At 47.4% G+C, this 15,572-nt stretch overlaps 1 protein-coding gene across 1 annotated transcript in view; it reads right to left on the bottom strand.

Moving 5' to 3' along the window:
- Positions 1–5,364: 5,364 nt before the first annotated feature.
- The window catches only part of MCM3AP (minichromosome maintenance complex component 3 associated protein), a 47,348-nt gene continuing 37,140 nt past the window's right edge, over positions 5,365–15,572 (bottom strand). Inside the window, exons 22-29 of the mRNA XM_032865182.1 lie at positions 15,236–15,494; positions 14,931–15,028; positions 13,446–13,836; positions 12,073–12,330; positions 11,573–11,702; positions 9,552–9,755; positions 6,829–6,982; positions 5,365–5,697 (exon numbers count right to left, since the gene is read on the bottom strand). Of these exons, the coding sequence (XP_032721073.1) occupies positions 5,539–5,697; positions 6,829–6,982; positions 9,552–9,755; positions 11,573–11,702; positions 12,073–12,330; positions 13,446–13,836; positions 14,931–15,028; positions 15,236–15,494 (1,653 nt within the window). The 3' untranslated portion in view covers positions 5,365–5,538. The remainder of the gene's footprint in view (positions 5,698–6,828; positions 6,983–9,551; positions 9,756–11,572; positions 11,703–12,072; positions 12,331–13,445; positions 13,837–14,930; positions 15,029–15,235; positions 15,495–15,572) is intronic.

Raw genomic sequence — 15,572 nt, 5'->3', positions numbered from 1 at the left:
GCCGGGTTTGCGACGGTCGAGACGCTGGCCTCGTCGTGTCCCCGTTCAAGAGCCGGTGACGAAGACACGGCGGTAAGAGGACACACACCAGCCTTCCTGGGCGAAGGGCTGGTTTGGAGGACACGCCTGGACCCCCCCTCCAGAGCGCGGTGCAGACCCACCCCTGCACCAGACCCCGTCCTCTGGGCCTGCCGCAGCCTCCCGCCACAGAGCTGGCACCGAGCACCGCACAGCCCCGGCGGTGAGAAGAGGCCCGCCCGGCCGCAGGCGCGGGAGGTGCACTCGGAGAGCCCGGGCGCACTTGACCCTGGCCGTCCTCCACGTTCACCAACCCGGACCTCCTGGGAGCAGAAAACACGCTGGACGTTTGTCTCCAAACGCAAAGAATTCGGTGGGAAGTCGGGCTCCAGCCAACATGGACATCTCAAACCCTGAGTCTGGCAAAGCCAAGGGAGAAGGAGGTTTCAACTGGAGCACAGTTTGAGTTTTGATATTTTACTGGACTGGATTTTTTATGAGCAAAATAACTTTTTTTTAAAGATTTTATTTATTTGACAGAGAGAGATCACAAGTAGGCAGAGAGGCAGCCAGAGAGAGAGAGGAGGAAGCCCGCTGCCCGCTGAGAGGGCGATGCAGGGCTCGATCCCAGGATACTGGGATCATGGCCTGAGCCGAAGGCAGAGGCTTTAACCCACTAAGCCACCCAGGCGCCCCAATAACTTTTTTTTGCATTGTGGAAAGGAAAAATGTAAAAATCCATCTGAGAATTCACAGAGTGTCTACAGACGGTCATGGGAGAAAATAATGCTCCTCTCTACTTGCACCCTCCCGATTCCAGCTTGTTCAATGAAATGCATACAAAAGACTCCAAAGTTTTGGGCATGAACGACTGGGCATAAGATGGTGTCATTTAGAAAAGTAGAGAAGGTGTTGGGGAAATTTCAGCTTAGATTGGGGAGACATTAAAACAGATGCTCATTAAACACGCAAGTAGGTACATTGGAGTGGGCTGGTGTTCAAGAGAGAGGACAAGACTAGTGAGAGGAATTTAGGAGATACCTATTTTTAGGTGATGTCTGAAAACATAAGACTGGACAAGATCAACTAGAGAGTATTGTAAAGAAAAGATTTTCAGGATGAGCCCTGGGGCACCAATAGTTTCCAGTTCAGGATTGGCCAGAGAACCAGGAGAAAAACCAGAGGAACATGGAGTCAGGGAAGCCACGTGAAGACACAGTAGTCTTTGTAAAGGTTCTGGAGGAACTGTAAAATGAGGACTCGGAAGTGATGATTAGATGTGGTTGGACAACTGATTGCTGACTGATGGGAGCACTCTTAGAAAATGTGAAGACAAAAGCCTGGCGGCAGAGTTTTGGGTTTTTTTAGGAGGAAATTTCCAGTTAAACATGTCAGACTGAGCACAAGCACTGACTTCCATTTCCCATCCAAACTCTACTTACATTAAGTAATAGAAGATAAAAACTCACAGTGAAGTAATAGGAGAGGAGATACCAGGAAACTAAAAGATCAACAAAATTCTAGAGGCTGTGATGTAAGGAGGAATAACTGACCTAGCAAGCCGGAGGAAAGCCGAAACCTGTATGTGGGTGTGAAGCCATCAGGAAAAGACCATTCTTGCTAACGAACCCAAGGAAGGTGCAGAAATTGGAAGACCTTTGAATAAACATTAGGGTGATAGATCCCTTACTCTCAAAAAGAAGAAAAGAAAACTCTGCCACTGGACTTTTCTCTTCACATTTCCTAAGGTTGCTCTTAGCAGTCACAAGTAAGTTGTCTGATCACGTCTAACAGTTAAGTCAGCGCAGGTGTGAACTCAGGAACCAGACACAGAGGGCCACTGAAAAAGGGGGATGAGTGAAAGTCTTACACTCGTGGAGGAGCCCAGTCCTGCTTCTTCCTTCTTCCATTCAGCTATACAGCCTCAGGCAGTAAGAAGAGGATTTTTCTGGAGCAAATGGCCCCCCAGAAGACCTGCCAACATTGGGATCTGAGACCCAGTGGATAAGTGAAGAAGCCTATCAGCTGACAGGCTTGACACAGAGCTTCCAACAAGCTCCTCAGAGCCCCCATCCTCAATGTGAGCCAGACATTTGAGAAAAGCCTCTATGACGAAAGACAACAAAACACATCAAAAAAGGAAATTTTGAAACATGGAGATGGTGCAAGATGTGTAAAAGGACTTTGACAAAAACATGTCCTCAGGGGTAGGATGTTATGCCCCTGAAACAAGAACCATCTGACACACTTTCTCTCATTTTCCTCATTACTTACCACCAATTAGCATATCAAACAATTTGCCTATTTATCTTGTTTATTGCCTATCTCCCCACTAAAATAAAAGCCCTGTGGGGACTGAAATTTGTTTGTTGCCATCTCCCCAGCACCTGGAATAATGCCTAGCACATAGTAAACATTCTAAAAGTATATATTGAATAAACGAATGAATAGGATTCAATAAATAAGAAACATTAAGGTAAAAGACTCTCAGGAATAAAATATATAGCAACAGATTTTAAAAGTCACTCAACAGGAATATAAAAGGGAAATTTTAGGATAGGATTAAAAAAAAAGGAGAAATATAAAAGGGAAATTTTAGGATAGGATAAAAAAAAAAGGAGAAAAGAAAACTAGAGGATCAGCTGGGAAGTGACTGCAAAAAAAAAACCCAGAGGAAATATTTATTGGGTGATAGAAGTATTCTACATCTTGGGGCACCTCGGTGATATGGTTGATTAAGTGTCTGACTCTTGTAATCAACTCAGGTAATGATCTCAGGGTTGTGAGACTGAGCCCTGCATTGCTCTACACAGGGTGTAGAATCTGCTTCAGATTCTCTCTTCCTCTCTCTTTGCCCCTTCTGCTCAAGCTCTTTCCCTCTCTCTCTAAAATAAATAAATCTTTTAAAAAAATAAATATTTTGCATCTCTAAAAAAAGAAAAAGAATTAGAGGATCAGAGCACTTGGGTGCCTGTCAGTTAAGCATCTGCCTTTGGTTCAGGTAATGATACAAGGTCCCAAGACGGAGCCCTGCCACTGGGCTTCCCACTCAGCGGGGAGTCTGCCTCACCCTCTACCCCAGCTTTTGGTCTCTCTTTCACTTACTCTCTCAAATAAAGAAAATCAGAGAGGAAGAAAGGGAGGGAGGGAGGAAGGAAAGGAGGGAAAGAGGAAATTAAAGGATCAATCCAGGTGCTCAAACATCTGAATATTAGAGTTCCAAAGGGAAATAGTGGAGGGGAAGAATATATTAAATAATTTCAAAACTCCAGCGTAGGTAGATAATTTTCCAGACAGAAAAAGCATGGCAGATTGTTTTTTAAAGATTCCTGCTGGGTGCCTGGGTGGCTGTCAGTTGAGCGTCCAATTCTTGATCTTAGCCTAGATCGAGCCCTGCAATAGGCTCTGCACTGGGAGTGGAGCCTGCTTGGGATTCTCTCTTTCTCAAACAAAACAAAAGATTCCCTGCAACACCTCCCATCTCACAGGCTGTTGTACAGTATGATCTTAACACTCATCCCCATTGAGAAATGGTATCTGTGTCCCATCCCTTGCATCCGTAATCAGATGCTTGTAATACAGTGCTATGAAAGTTATCCCGTGTGAGTTCCAAAGCTGGGCTTGCATTTTGTTCACTAGGGCACTTGTACTTGGAGCCCTTAGATTCCGTGTAAGACGTTTCACTACCCTGATGCCACCTGGCTGTGAGTAAGTCAAGCCATATGAGGTCACATACTGGCCACTCAGGCTGAAAGCCCAGCTGACCCCCACCCCCAGCCAACAGTGCAACATCACCTGCCAACCATGTGAGGGAACTTGTCCTGAACATCCAAACTAGTCAAGCCCTTGGGTGACTGCACCCCCCTGCCAATGCCTGACAGCAACTATATGAAAAATCCCAAAAGAAAGCTGCCCCGGCTAATCCTTCCCAAATTTAAGCTACTATGTATGTTTGGGGTAGCGTGTCACATAGCAGTAACTACTGGAGAAGAAAGCACTACTAGGTGCTCAGGACGACAATATGTGTGGGTAAAAGGGAGGGAGACCAATGCATCAAGCATGTTGTTGAGAAACTTAAGAACACCAGGGACAGAGATGATTTGTAAAACTTCCAGCAACAAAAAACAAAAACATAGGGAAATGATTACCAACCTAAAATTCTATTTCCATTCAAATGAATCAAATTTAAGGGTAGAAATAAAGACAAGATACTCAAGTTCAGAAGGCTGCTAGAGAATGGGCTCCATCAAAATGAGAAAGCAAGAAAAGGAAGAGGAAACCACTGGACTGAGAATACAGGAAATACCTACGCGGTGGCAGAAAAATGGGTGTTTCCCAGTGGGTTATCTCCGTAAGAGCAGAACTAGCCCATTACGCGGTGTACATTATAAGTGTCAGAAGGAGCTTTACACTTAGGGCAGAAAGTTCGGGGTAAACAGTAATAAGAGCACAGGAAAACAAGTAAATGTAAAAACAAGGCCTCCTTCTGTGGAAGGCTCAAATTTATCCCTTCATACCAACTGCTGGCAAACTCGTGATTATACCCTTCCTTCTTCACCTGGATGGCTGCAGCACCCCTTTCAAGATTCCTGGCTTCTCTTGCTGACCATCCCCATATGCCATTTTTAACAGAGTATGTCAGGGTACCTGGGTGGCTCGGTCAGCTAAGCGTCTGCCTTCAGCTCAGGTCATGATCCCAGGGCCCTGGAAATCGAGCCCTGCATCAGGCTTCCTGATCAGCTGGGAACCTGCTTCTCCCTCTCCCTCTCCGCCCCGTCCCCTGCTCTCTCGATTGCTATTTCAAATAAATAAAATCTTTTAAATAATTAATTAATTTTAAAAACTCTGTGACGCGATCACTTTCCTCCAACAGATTCCCATAGCACACAGGATAAGGCAGCAAGGGTCTTCCGTGGTCTGGCCCCTGCCCTCAGTGGGCAGCAGTACGAAGCTTGCAACTCTGGGCTTCCATCATATCCTCTCAGCTACATCACATTGTCCCCAGCCATGCTGTGCACTCCTCTCCAGGAACTCTGCTCTCTCCTCCACCCAATCCTCTTGTCTCCCACTGCTTCCAGGGCAGGGACATGCCCCATGCACCTCCTCTGATTCCTAGGTACATGTACAGTTGGCTCTCTCAGATGTAAGCGAAGTGGGCCTGGCGAGCCCGGTTCCTGTGCTTTATTCTTCCCTGTATTACTGATGTCTGGCATATCAGTGACTGCAACTTTGCTGTGACAATGAATGACACACACAGAAATGCAAGCTGCAAACTCCCTCAGGGCATATGTTGGTGGGTGACAGTCTGAGGAGATGAAACATAACAATATCAAAGACACTACCCTGGAGAAAAGAGCCTTTCGTTCTGAAAACTAGGAAAGGCCTCATTAGACATTCAAATGATTTATTTGCATGATTAATAATCACATTTCCAACAGTGCATCAAGCATCTGAGAATAACATTATTTTGAGTAAAAGCAAGTATCTTCTGGAGACGTTCCCTCTCTCAGGTCCAGGAGCTCAAATGTCCACCATGTCCAGCAGTGCAGAGAGATGGAGCTCAGAGGCAACTTCTTCTTCCCTTGAACTCTGCATCAGCCTTTCCAGGTGCTTCAGCCTTTCGCTCACAGATGTGCCTGTTGCCTCTGACAACTGCAGCTGCTCCCCTGTCCTTTCGTTCTATTTAAATAAAAAAGAACCTAAAAATAGTTTGGGGATATCCATAAACCCAAATATATTCTCTTTAAGGGCAGCAGATCTGGCTCATGTTAGAAACTTCATCTGGTATCTGCTAGGCTCAACAAACACGCCTCTTAGCATCTACATCCTTCCAGCCTCTTCCAGCACATATGTATACAGCTGCTGTCACCTGCACACAGAGTGTTACCTTCAGATTGTATCTCCAATGACTTTCAGTGTCAGTCATTTCTACAAAATATCACTATGGAGGACTATGAGCTACTCCATCACATGACCTGTAATAGCTTAGCCAGATTCTCATCTTTGGACATTTAGTTTCCATTTTTATGATTAACACTACAGTGAACAACAACAACAAGAAAAAACCATTAATTTTTGTTATATATAGTAGTTTCTTTAGGGCAAAACTGTTAAGTGAAAGTGTACAAATATTTTTAAGGAATCTGCCAAATGATCAATGTAAACAGCACGTCATCTTAATTTGCTTTTCTCCTCTATTAAAGGGCTTCCAAAAGCCAGTCCAGGAGCATACTTTCTACCTGTCCAGCGTTATGTATGTATGATGAAAACTCTATTTTGCTTCTTTTACCACTGGAGGAGGATGGTGAGGCAGAAGGACGTTGAGCTCTGGAGCCAGTCAAGTCTGGCTTTGAAAAGCAGCTTGACCACAGAGCAGCTGGACACTCCTGGGTGAGCCCTGACATCTGTGATTTTTACCTTCCTCGTTCATTAATTTTCCTCAGGGAAAGTGAATCCCAGAAAGGAAGTTCGGGGTGATGCCAAGGCTTGGACATTATGTGCACAAACAGAAGCCACCATCATCACCTTGGTTATTCTCCTCAACACCCTCACTGCTTGCCAGCCAACAGTTATGGGTTTTGTTCAGGTTTTAAGCATGTTTTAATTCCACTCTCCCTTCATTTCACAAGTAGAAACACAGAATTAGTTGGGCCTCTAGAACACTGACAGATAAGTTTAAGAAAATATCTTATTTAACCTGATAATTTATTGGTCATCACAACACCGTACGATGAATGGAGATGTTACTTTTCCCAGCCATTCCCTCAGTCTTGAATTCTAATTCAAATGCCAAATGTACTCTCCTCCCACCTGAGGGCTAGCAGTGGTGGTCACTGTCTTCATCACAGGTTCAATAGTGTGAGGCAGAGACACCAGAGTCTGAGGAAGGTAGAGGGGAAGGGACATCGAACCCGTAAACACTCCTGAGTCTGCAGACAACCACTGCTGAAGTTGATCTTCAAACCTAAAGCATTTGAGAATAAGGAAGAAAACATTTAACTACCATTCACTTTTCTCTTACAAAAAATTTTTTTAAGATTTTAAGTAACTCTACAACTAACACGGGACTCTAATTTACAATCCTAAGATCAAGAGTCATGTTTCACCACCTGAGCCAGCCAAGTGCCCCTACTCCTAATTTTTTAAAGCTTCACTTATTAAGGACAGAACAAAGTTATGACATCAACTGAGAAGCAGAACCATACTCTTAAATTTTAACCTTCTCTTTAATTTATAAGCCCAAATTAGATATAATGGAAAAGGTGGCATTTATGGTAAAAAAAAATGCTTTTGGCTGTTACTTAACATTACTCATAATTCTCTCATTTGATTCATTTTCTCTGGCTTATTTTGGTGTTTATAAGTAACTCCTCTCTCTTTCCTTTTTTTAAGATTTATTTATTTTAGAGAGACAGCACACAAGCAGAAGGGGCAGAGGGAGAGAGAATCCCAAACCAAGTCTGCAATGAGTGCAGAGCCCAACGTGGGGCTCAGTCCCATAATCCTGAGATCATAACCCAAGCCCAAATCAAGAATCAGATGCCTAGCCAATTGCACCAGCCAGGCGCCCCAGTAATTCTTATCTCTTGATAGATTATCCAAATGTATGGACTGATGCTTACAGTTAAAATTACTCAAAATAATATCCCACTGCCACCTAACACATTTCAGAGTTTTTCACTCCACACACTTGTCTCTTTAAGAAAAACAATCTGAACCAACTGCTGAAATGATACTGACCTAGGAAAATCTACTTTGAAAATCACAGCACATGCATTCACTCCTCTAACCATGTATTTCTCATGCCCCCACCAAACACCAGACGCCATTCTAGGGACCTGGTACACACAAGGCCTGGCTGTAAGCAGCTTATACTTTAGTCAGGAGAAATAGGAAGCAGCTTATACTTTAGTGAAGGTGAGAAAGACAAAGCAGGGATATGACCAGAAGGTTCGGGGGGACGGCCAAGGAGGGCCTCACTGAGAAGTAGACATTTGAGCACAGACTAGACTGAGTACAAGGTGAGCCATGGGGATATCAGGAAGGTGGCCAAGGAGTTCAGGCAAAAGGACCAGCAAACACAAAAGCCTGGCCGTGCGCTGCCTGGAATGCTGAAGGAGCAGAGAGGTCAGAAAGGAAACGGGATGCAGCTCATGCAGGGCCTGCCCTGCTCATAAAGATTCTGCCTTTGATTGGAGAGGAAGCCACTGGAAGGTTATGATCAATGGGGCAACACTTGAAAGGCTCACACTGGGTCTGCCAAGGCTAGACTTCAGCCCACTACAAAAAATGGTCTGATTTTGAATCTATTTTTCATAGAGAAAATAGGATTTATGGATGAACTGAATGTGGAGGGATAATTCCAAGACATCTGGCCGGGGCAGCTGCAAGGACAAAGCCCCACCAACTGAGAAGACCATCAAAGGAGGAGCTGATTGGGAGAAAACTGGGAATTAGGTTTGGGATGTTAGCACTGAGATGGCTATCGGTCATCCTAAAGTCACTATTGAAGATTTCAAGAAACCAGCTGGATATTCGAATCTGGATTTCAGAGAACTCAGGGGTTGAGACATAAATTCGGAGTTGTCAGAATACTGGTATTATTTAAAAATCCATGAAACTGGATGCTTTCACTGGGGAGTGGGGATGCAGGTGACACAGGAGACAGGTGGGAGTGTGGGGGGTAAGGAAGAACCAGGAGCGTCCTAGAGGGAGTTGCCAGCTGGGCAGGAAAGGGACTCGGGGCCTCCTGGGAGCACGGAGGGAGAGAACAGAGGGATGGAACGCTGCCAGGGGCAGGTTCGTGTCCAGTTCAGCTGTGTGCAGGCTGCAGTGACCCTGACCAGAGCAGACGTGCAGGCAGGGGCGGTCGGGAGAGGCTGAGAAAAGAGGACAGAAGTAAGGACCACACTGTTTTGAGTTGACAGTCAAGGGAGCAGAAACGCAGGGACGGTTCCCCAGTGCCGGTGCTACGGGGCGAAGGGGACACAACAGAAAGGGACGCTCACCAGACTGTCCTGACTGGGTGGGAGATGGAATCCCAGGCAAGGGGAGAGGCCACCCTTGGTGATAAGGTAGACCCAGCGAGGCTGCTGGGGCTGGGGGTGGCGTAGGGACCGCCTTGTAAACTGCCTTCTTCCTGGTTCACTCAGTGAGACCATAACCACAGTGGCGGGAGACACAGAGGAGGGTCTGCAGCGTGGGACGACGCCCCAGCAGCCTCAGGCTTGCCAAGCGCAGAGAGCTGGTGCTGGCCACACACTCAGCACTCACTATCCGTGGAAGACACTCCAGAAGCCAGCCACACCTCCTTCCCACCAGAAAACCTAGGACTGACTCAATAATGAACAGTAAATGAAACGGATTTCCAATAAGAAACAGCGTAAGGCATACTAAGGCCCTGCCTCTGCCTTCAAGGAGCTTGTACTTCACATGTCTGGCCTTTCTCAAGCAAAGTCGCGTCACTGGGATCCTTACTAATCCAGCAGGAAGCAGCCTAAAGGATACAATAAACAGAAGGGAATGGACTTTACCTCTTGCTCTCCTCTTTCTCCAGCAGCAGACTCCGGGACAGACACTGGGCCAGGAGCTCCTGGGTAGAGGCTCCGCACATCAGATCTTGGGTACTGGGAACCACCCCCTCTGGGCTACGTTCCACATTCCTCTTCCCTTTGCGGTGCATGTGCAGTAACGGAGCCGGAAACTTGTTCGCAGAATGAAAAGACTTTATCCCCAAACTGTAAGTAAATGTTTTGAAATGGTTATGGTCAGGAAAGATAGAGAAAGGGTTTCTCTAGCATCAGGAGTACGGGTGTAGACAAAGAGTCCCAGACCTTGCCTATTTCTGGCTTCCCTTGGGGTCAGGCTTGGGCACAGTGGGAGGGCAGCCTCTGCCTTACAGACTAGGCTTCCCTTCTCTGCTGGGCAGCTGGGTGCTCGGAGCTTCTGTCCTCGGGAGTTTGGTTTCCCATCCCAGGGTTAGCAACAAGGTCTCTATTTTCCCCTAATATTGGCAAAGTCCTTATTTTTACATTTAGCTCTTAAATGCCTGTGTAAGTAATCTTCACAAACAGTGGGAGAAAGGGGATCTACTATTTTTTTCTAAACAGATGTCAATGTCTGTCTTCTTCTCATTGGTATGGCATGGTACTTCGTCACATGTGGTTGTTTCTGGACTCCCCGATCTTTGTCTGCTGTAACTTTACCGTATGTTCTGGTATCAGGCACGGCAGACCCTCCTTGTTATTCTAACTCAAAATTTTCTCAACAACTGCTACACATTTTTTCATCCTGATGAATTTCAGAATTAACTTGTCAAGACCAGGGGTATAAATCCTTTTGGGTTTTTGATTAGAAATGCCCTGACGTTACAGTTTAAGAACTGACGTCTTTACAGCACTGCAGTTTCCATCAAAGCTAGCCGGTCCCTCATTTATTCAAGTTTTCTTTGCACCTTCAGGGCCCTTAGAGTTTCTTTCACAGGGATTTAGTGCCTTTCCTGGGTCAGTTTATGTCCCTGTGTTAGGGGTTTGTTGCTGCAGTGAATGACAATCTTTATCTGCTGTAGGCCTGTCTGATCACCTTGCTGAACTCTGAAGGATGTAACTTTCAAGGGTATAACTACTGATTTTCCTGAACTGACAGTTTTACTGTGTGGAAATGACAGTTCCTCCTACCTTCAATATTTAGGTCATCTTATCTGTGTCCCTGAACTGGACATTTCCAGGACAACAGTGAACAAGTGACATCAGGGGCAGCTCAGGCTGGTTCTGACATCAGTGTTTCTAATGTCTAAGCAAGAAGCATTTTTTTTTTCTTGGTAGTTTTATGGTAGAAAGCCTTATCAAGCTAAGGAATTTTTTTACCCAAGTTTGATAAGAAATTTTTTTAGGAATGAGTATAAATTGAGGTGGGAGGGTATAAATTTTAAGAAAAGCATTTAGGGGTGCCTAGGTGACTCAGTGGGTTAAAGCCTCTGCCTTCGGCTCAGGTCATGATCTCAGGATCCTGGGATCGAGCCCCGCATCAGACTCTCTGCTCAGCAGGGAGCCTGCTTCCCTTCCTCCCCCTCTGCCTGCCTCTCTGCCTACTTGTGATCTCTGTCTGTCAAATAAATAAATAAAATCTTAAAAAAGAAAGAAAAGAAAAGCATTTAAACACTGAAATGATCACTGTTTTTCTGCTCTGACAGCAAATTAAATGAGTTGATTTCTGTTGATGTGGTTTATCCTGGGATAAAGCTTCTTTGTGAATTTTTTTTATGTACAAGATTGTATGTGCTAACATGTTTTATGCAGTACTTTTGAGCCAGGTTTATTAAGTCAGATGAGATGTCAGCTTTCTTTTGTCTACACTCTCCTGGCTTTGTTACAATTTCAGAGTCAGGTCTGTCTGATAAATGACGTGTTTGCATAACGATTATCTGTTCCTCAAGTACTTGTCAGAATATACACACAGTGGGCTAGAACATTCACGTTCTATGTACTCTGGAGGAGAATAATTCAGTTTGTTCTGCTGCCTATTGGGACAGATACACAATGGGCACAGATCTTACCGCTCCTGGCTCAGATGTAGCTCCTTCTGTGTCTGCATTCTGGCTTGTTCCCATGACAAAGGAACATCATATTTTTTCAAGTGGTTTTTAAAAAAATATACACATATCTGACCATCTTCACTCAGAGCCTCTGAAAAAACAGTACAAAAACAAATGAGAAAATATCAAAAGAGCAACAAGTGATTGCTTGAAATTTGCTTAAATACACCAATTTAAGGACAAGCCCTACTGATTAATTAAAGTCACAAAATTATGTGACTCCCAAGCTTAACCAAATACGCCCCAACATCCGTGGGTCATTTAAGGCTCAGACAGGCTCACGTCCAGACTACAGCATGGCCAGTATAACTACTCAGTCACCAAAATCAAACTTAGAGCCAGCCTAGGGGCCCATTTCAGGGAGGTAGGTCCATGTTCTCCTAGAACATTCCTAGCTGCTCCCAGTGTTTACAGTCACCTGAAGTCACTGACGTGACCCCACAGCACCGAGTGCTAACTACCTGTTGTGACAGGAAGCCTGGGGGGCGTCCAGTCCCTCAGCTTGTGGTTGATGCACAAAGCAATGACATCGTCCCATGGGATGTCAGCGACCGAGGGCCCCGTCCCCGGGTCCGGGGAATGGCTTTTGCTCTTCCACCTGCGGTAGGTTCTGCAGAGCAGGTTTTCCACCTGAGACTGGAGGACGGGCTGCGTCTGGCGAGAGCTGGGGATCTGGGAGGCATACTGGATGACCATGGAGCACATGGGGAGCCAGGGCGCTGGAGAGAAAGCACCTCCTCAGTTAACAGGGTTTGGCCAAAGTATAGGCATCCACTACACGAAATGTGCTCCCTCTACAGTTTCTTAGAAAAAGACAACTGTGTATTTGAGAAGTTTGCTTTCGAATTTGAAAACAACAGAACCACAGCGGCTGAGGGAGGAAAGAGCTTCTCCCTCCCTGTGTCCCAGTAAGAGACGCAGACACCCCAGACAAAATACACAATGAAGAGTCCGCCCTAGAGCCTCTGAATATCCGGGCCTGTGGTTGCACGAGAAACCTGCATTTTAACCAGCAGCCGGGTGGCTGTGGTACAGGAAGTCAGGGTTTCTCCTGGGGAACCCTGTCCTAGCTCACAGCACAGCGATTTACGCTGATTTCTTTCCTTTTGGGTTTCTTCAGTAACATGCATCTGTCGGACCTACTGAAGGCCACACCCCGAAGTTTAGAAGGACACCTGAGGCCTCTGTTCCACAAGGCCCACAAGGACAGTGGTCCTGCCAAGGCCACATGTTGTGCCACATAAGTAGCAAAGAGCCTCATCCCCTCCTACCAGCGTCAGTAAGGGAAGAGACAACCTCCTTGCCCAGCCCAGGAGACCTACGAAGTCTTCATCCAAACAGCCTCACCCGGGCACAACCAGAGTCACAGAACAGAGGCTTCTCCAGCAAAGAAGGAACCCTGGTGTTAAGGCAGTACTGAGCGCATGGGCCCGGCAGAGCCGGCAACGCAGGCAGGGCCACGTGGTCCCCAGGCTCTTTGCTGCCACACCCTGTGCCAAAGGCAGGACAGGACCTAATGTCAATTCCAAAACCACAGGCCTTGGTTTAAGGATCCCTCACGACACCACTCACCACCTTCTTCCTTGGGCTGTGCGGACACCCACAGACTGCTCTACTGGTGGGAAAGAGCCAAGCACCCCCCCATACAGAGAGCCCCAACCCTGACTCCTGAACCGAAGGGCAGGTGTGAGCAGGCACAGTGTGGGAACGGGGAGGAGGACACACGAAGCTCGCGCCAGTGCCCAGTACCTGCCAGACTCAGTAAGAAAGGAAACAGGAGGCTTGGCTGTCCCACATTCCCCCCCAGCCAGGACCCCTCAGCGTGAGCACGCACCCCCCGGGGGTGGAAGGTCCATCTGGGGCAGCTGGAAGCTGAGCACAGCCTGCCTCAGCCAGGCCAGGTGCTCCGGGGCGTTCCAGTGAAGGTGCGGGAGCAGCCGGCTGCCCCCCGCCTCAGCAAACTCAGTGACAGGCCAGGACAGGTCGCACAGCTGTTCAGAGGACACCAGGGAGGCCAGGAAGTGCAGCACACTGTTGAACAGCTCGATGATGGCTCCGGGCTCCTGCGAGGCCAGGCCGCCCTGCCGCCTCTCTCTTCTGTCACGGAAAAACCGGCCACTAAACTCGCGCCCAACGCCGTCTTCCACGTACTGAATGAGGGTCTGGCAGCAAAGGTCAAGGGAACAAGGGCAGTGGGAGATGAGCCACTGCACGGCCCGCGACACCTGAGACACAAAGACAATCAGAGGAGGCTCGGTTCAGCAACTCATCCTGTTTTTCAGAAAGGGCTTCCTGGAGGTGCCCCGCCCTCAGTGGCCACAGCGGGTGCTGCAAGCACCAGCCCGGCAACCACACTAGGAAGCAGGCAGAAACTTCCACTGCAGATGAGTTCGGCCTCCTAAGCCTCCCAGAGAGGGGCTCCAGGTCCCATCCTACCCCCAGGAATACAGCCTGCAGGATCACCCTGGAGGTGCGCGGGCCCCAGGGAAACCAGCCCCGAGCGCTGTGTTGGCCGTGCACAGGAAGGGAAGGCGTGTCTCCCCACACTTAGGAGGACTAGCATCTCCCTGAGAACCAGCATCTCCCTGCACACCCCCGCACTCCCCACTGTGATGCCAGCACTTCGTCCCCTAACTGAAACTGTTACAACAGAGCCTCTGAGAAAAGTTACATGAACCACTTAATTGGCTGCAGAGAGCAAGACTGTGGGGCGTATTTTATCTTTTATTTTGATTTCTGCTTATATTTTTTGAAACAGGCCTGTCAAAACGATAAAGTAAAAAATCCAAGCGGTGATATGTGCAATTTGAGAAACGAAACAGGATCAAAGGAGAAGAGAGGAAAAAACAAAACAAGAGGAAATCAGAGAGGGAGGCAAACTGTGAGACACTCTTACGCGCAGGAAACAAACCGAGGGCTGCTGGAGGGGGGCGGTGGGGGAGCAGGGGGTAGTCGGGTGATGGACATTAAGGAGGGCGCGTGATGGAATAAGCACCAGGTATTATGTGAGGCCGATGACTCACAGACAACTTACTCAGAAACCAGCAACGTAATACACTGTATGGTACTGAATTTACATAAAAAATAATTTTTTTAAAAATCCAAGAAATAATATACACTACATTTAAGACAGAACAAAAGGGGACAACTGAAATGTCTTACAGGGCCTTTAAAAGTGATGAAGACTACACTGGGGAGGGTGTGTGCTGTGGTGAGCGCTGTGAAGTGTGTAAACATGGCGATTCACACACCTGTACCCCTGCGGCTCATGATACCGTATATGCTAATAAAAATTTAAAAAATAATGATGAAGACTTACCTTAGTTGTGCCTTGTAAATCATTAATGGAATCAGGGATCTCAATAACCGTATAATCTGAAATCAGCTTAGCTGAAACCAAATCCCGCAGCATCAGACCTTTGACAGAAACAAGTGGAGGTCACTGTGCCCTGTTCTCAGTGTGCAGACAAACTAACACATCTCCCTGCACGGACCCAGCCCGCCCTGCTCCCAGGCACCGCTGCCCCCGGACCCCCTGCGCCACACTGCAGGCGCTTCATCAGACCAGGGGCTCGACCCATTTATTAACCGTGCTGGTCCACCAACAAAATCGCCTTCACAAACCGTCTTCCACTTCCTTCTCCGTGGCATCCCCCGCCGGGCTAGGTACGAGGACCACGAGTGGAAGCGCAGGCTGGAAGGGCTTGGCCTGGAGAAGCTGCTTGAGCTGCAGCAGTGCAGACAGCCAGTACACGTCCTCCTCCGCCGCGTCCTCGCTCTCCACTTTGGGCGGAAGCAGCAGCAGGAGCCCACTGGCTCCCAGGAGCTCCTTCTGCGTCTCCACGGCATCAAGGGCGCAGTCGCTGAGAGCACCGTGAGCCACCTGGAACAACATCGAGACCATCGGAGGGACACACCGGGGGACAAACCAGCAGAGATGGGGAGCCCCTGAGCAATGCAG

The sequence above is a fragment of the Lontra canadensis genome, unplaced genomic scaffold (genome assembly GCF_010015895.1).
Source record: "Lontra canadensis isolate GAN:19392208 unplaced genomic scaffold, GSC_riverotter_1.0 scaffold29, whole genome shotgun sequence".
NCBI classification, from domain to species: Eukaryota; Metazoa; Chordata; class Mammalia; order Carnivora; family Mustelidae; genus Lontra; species Lontra canadensis.
The sequence above is the reverse complement of the archived record's forward strand: the minus strand, read 5'-3'. Positions and strand labels throughout refer to the sequence as shown.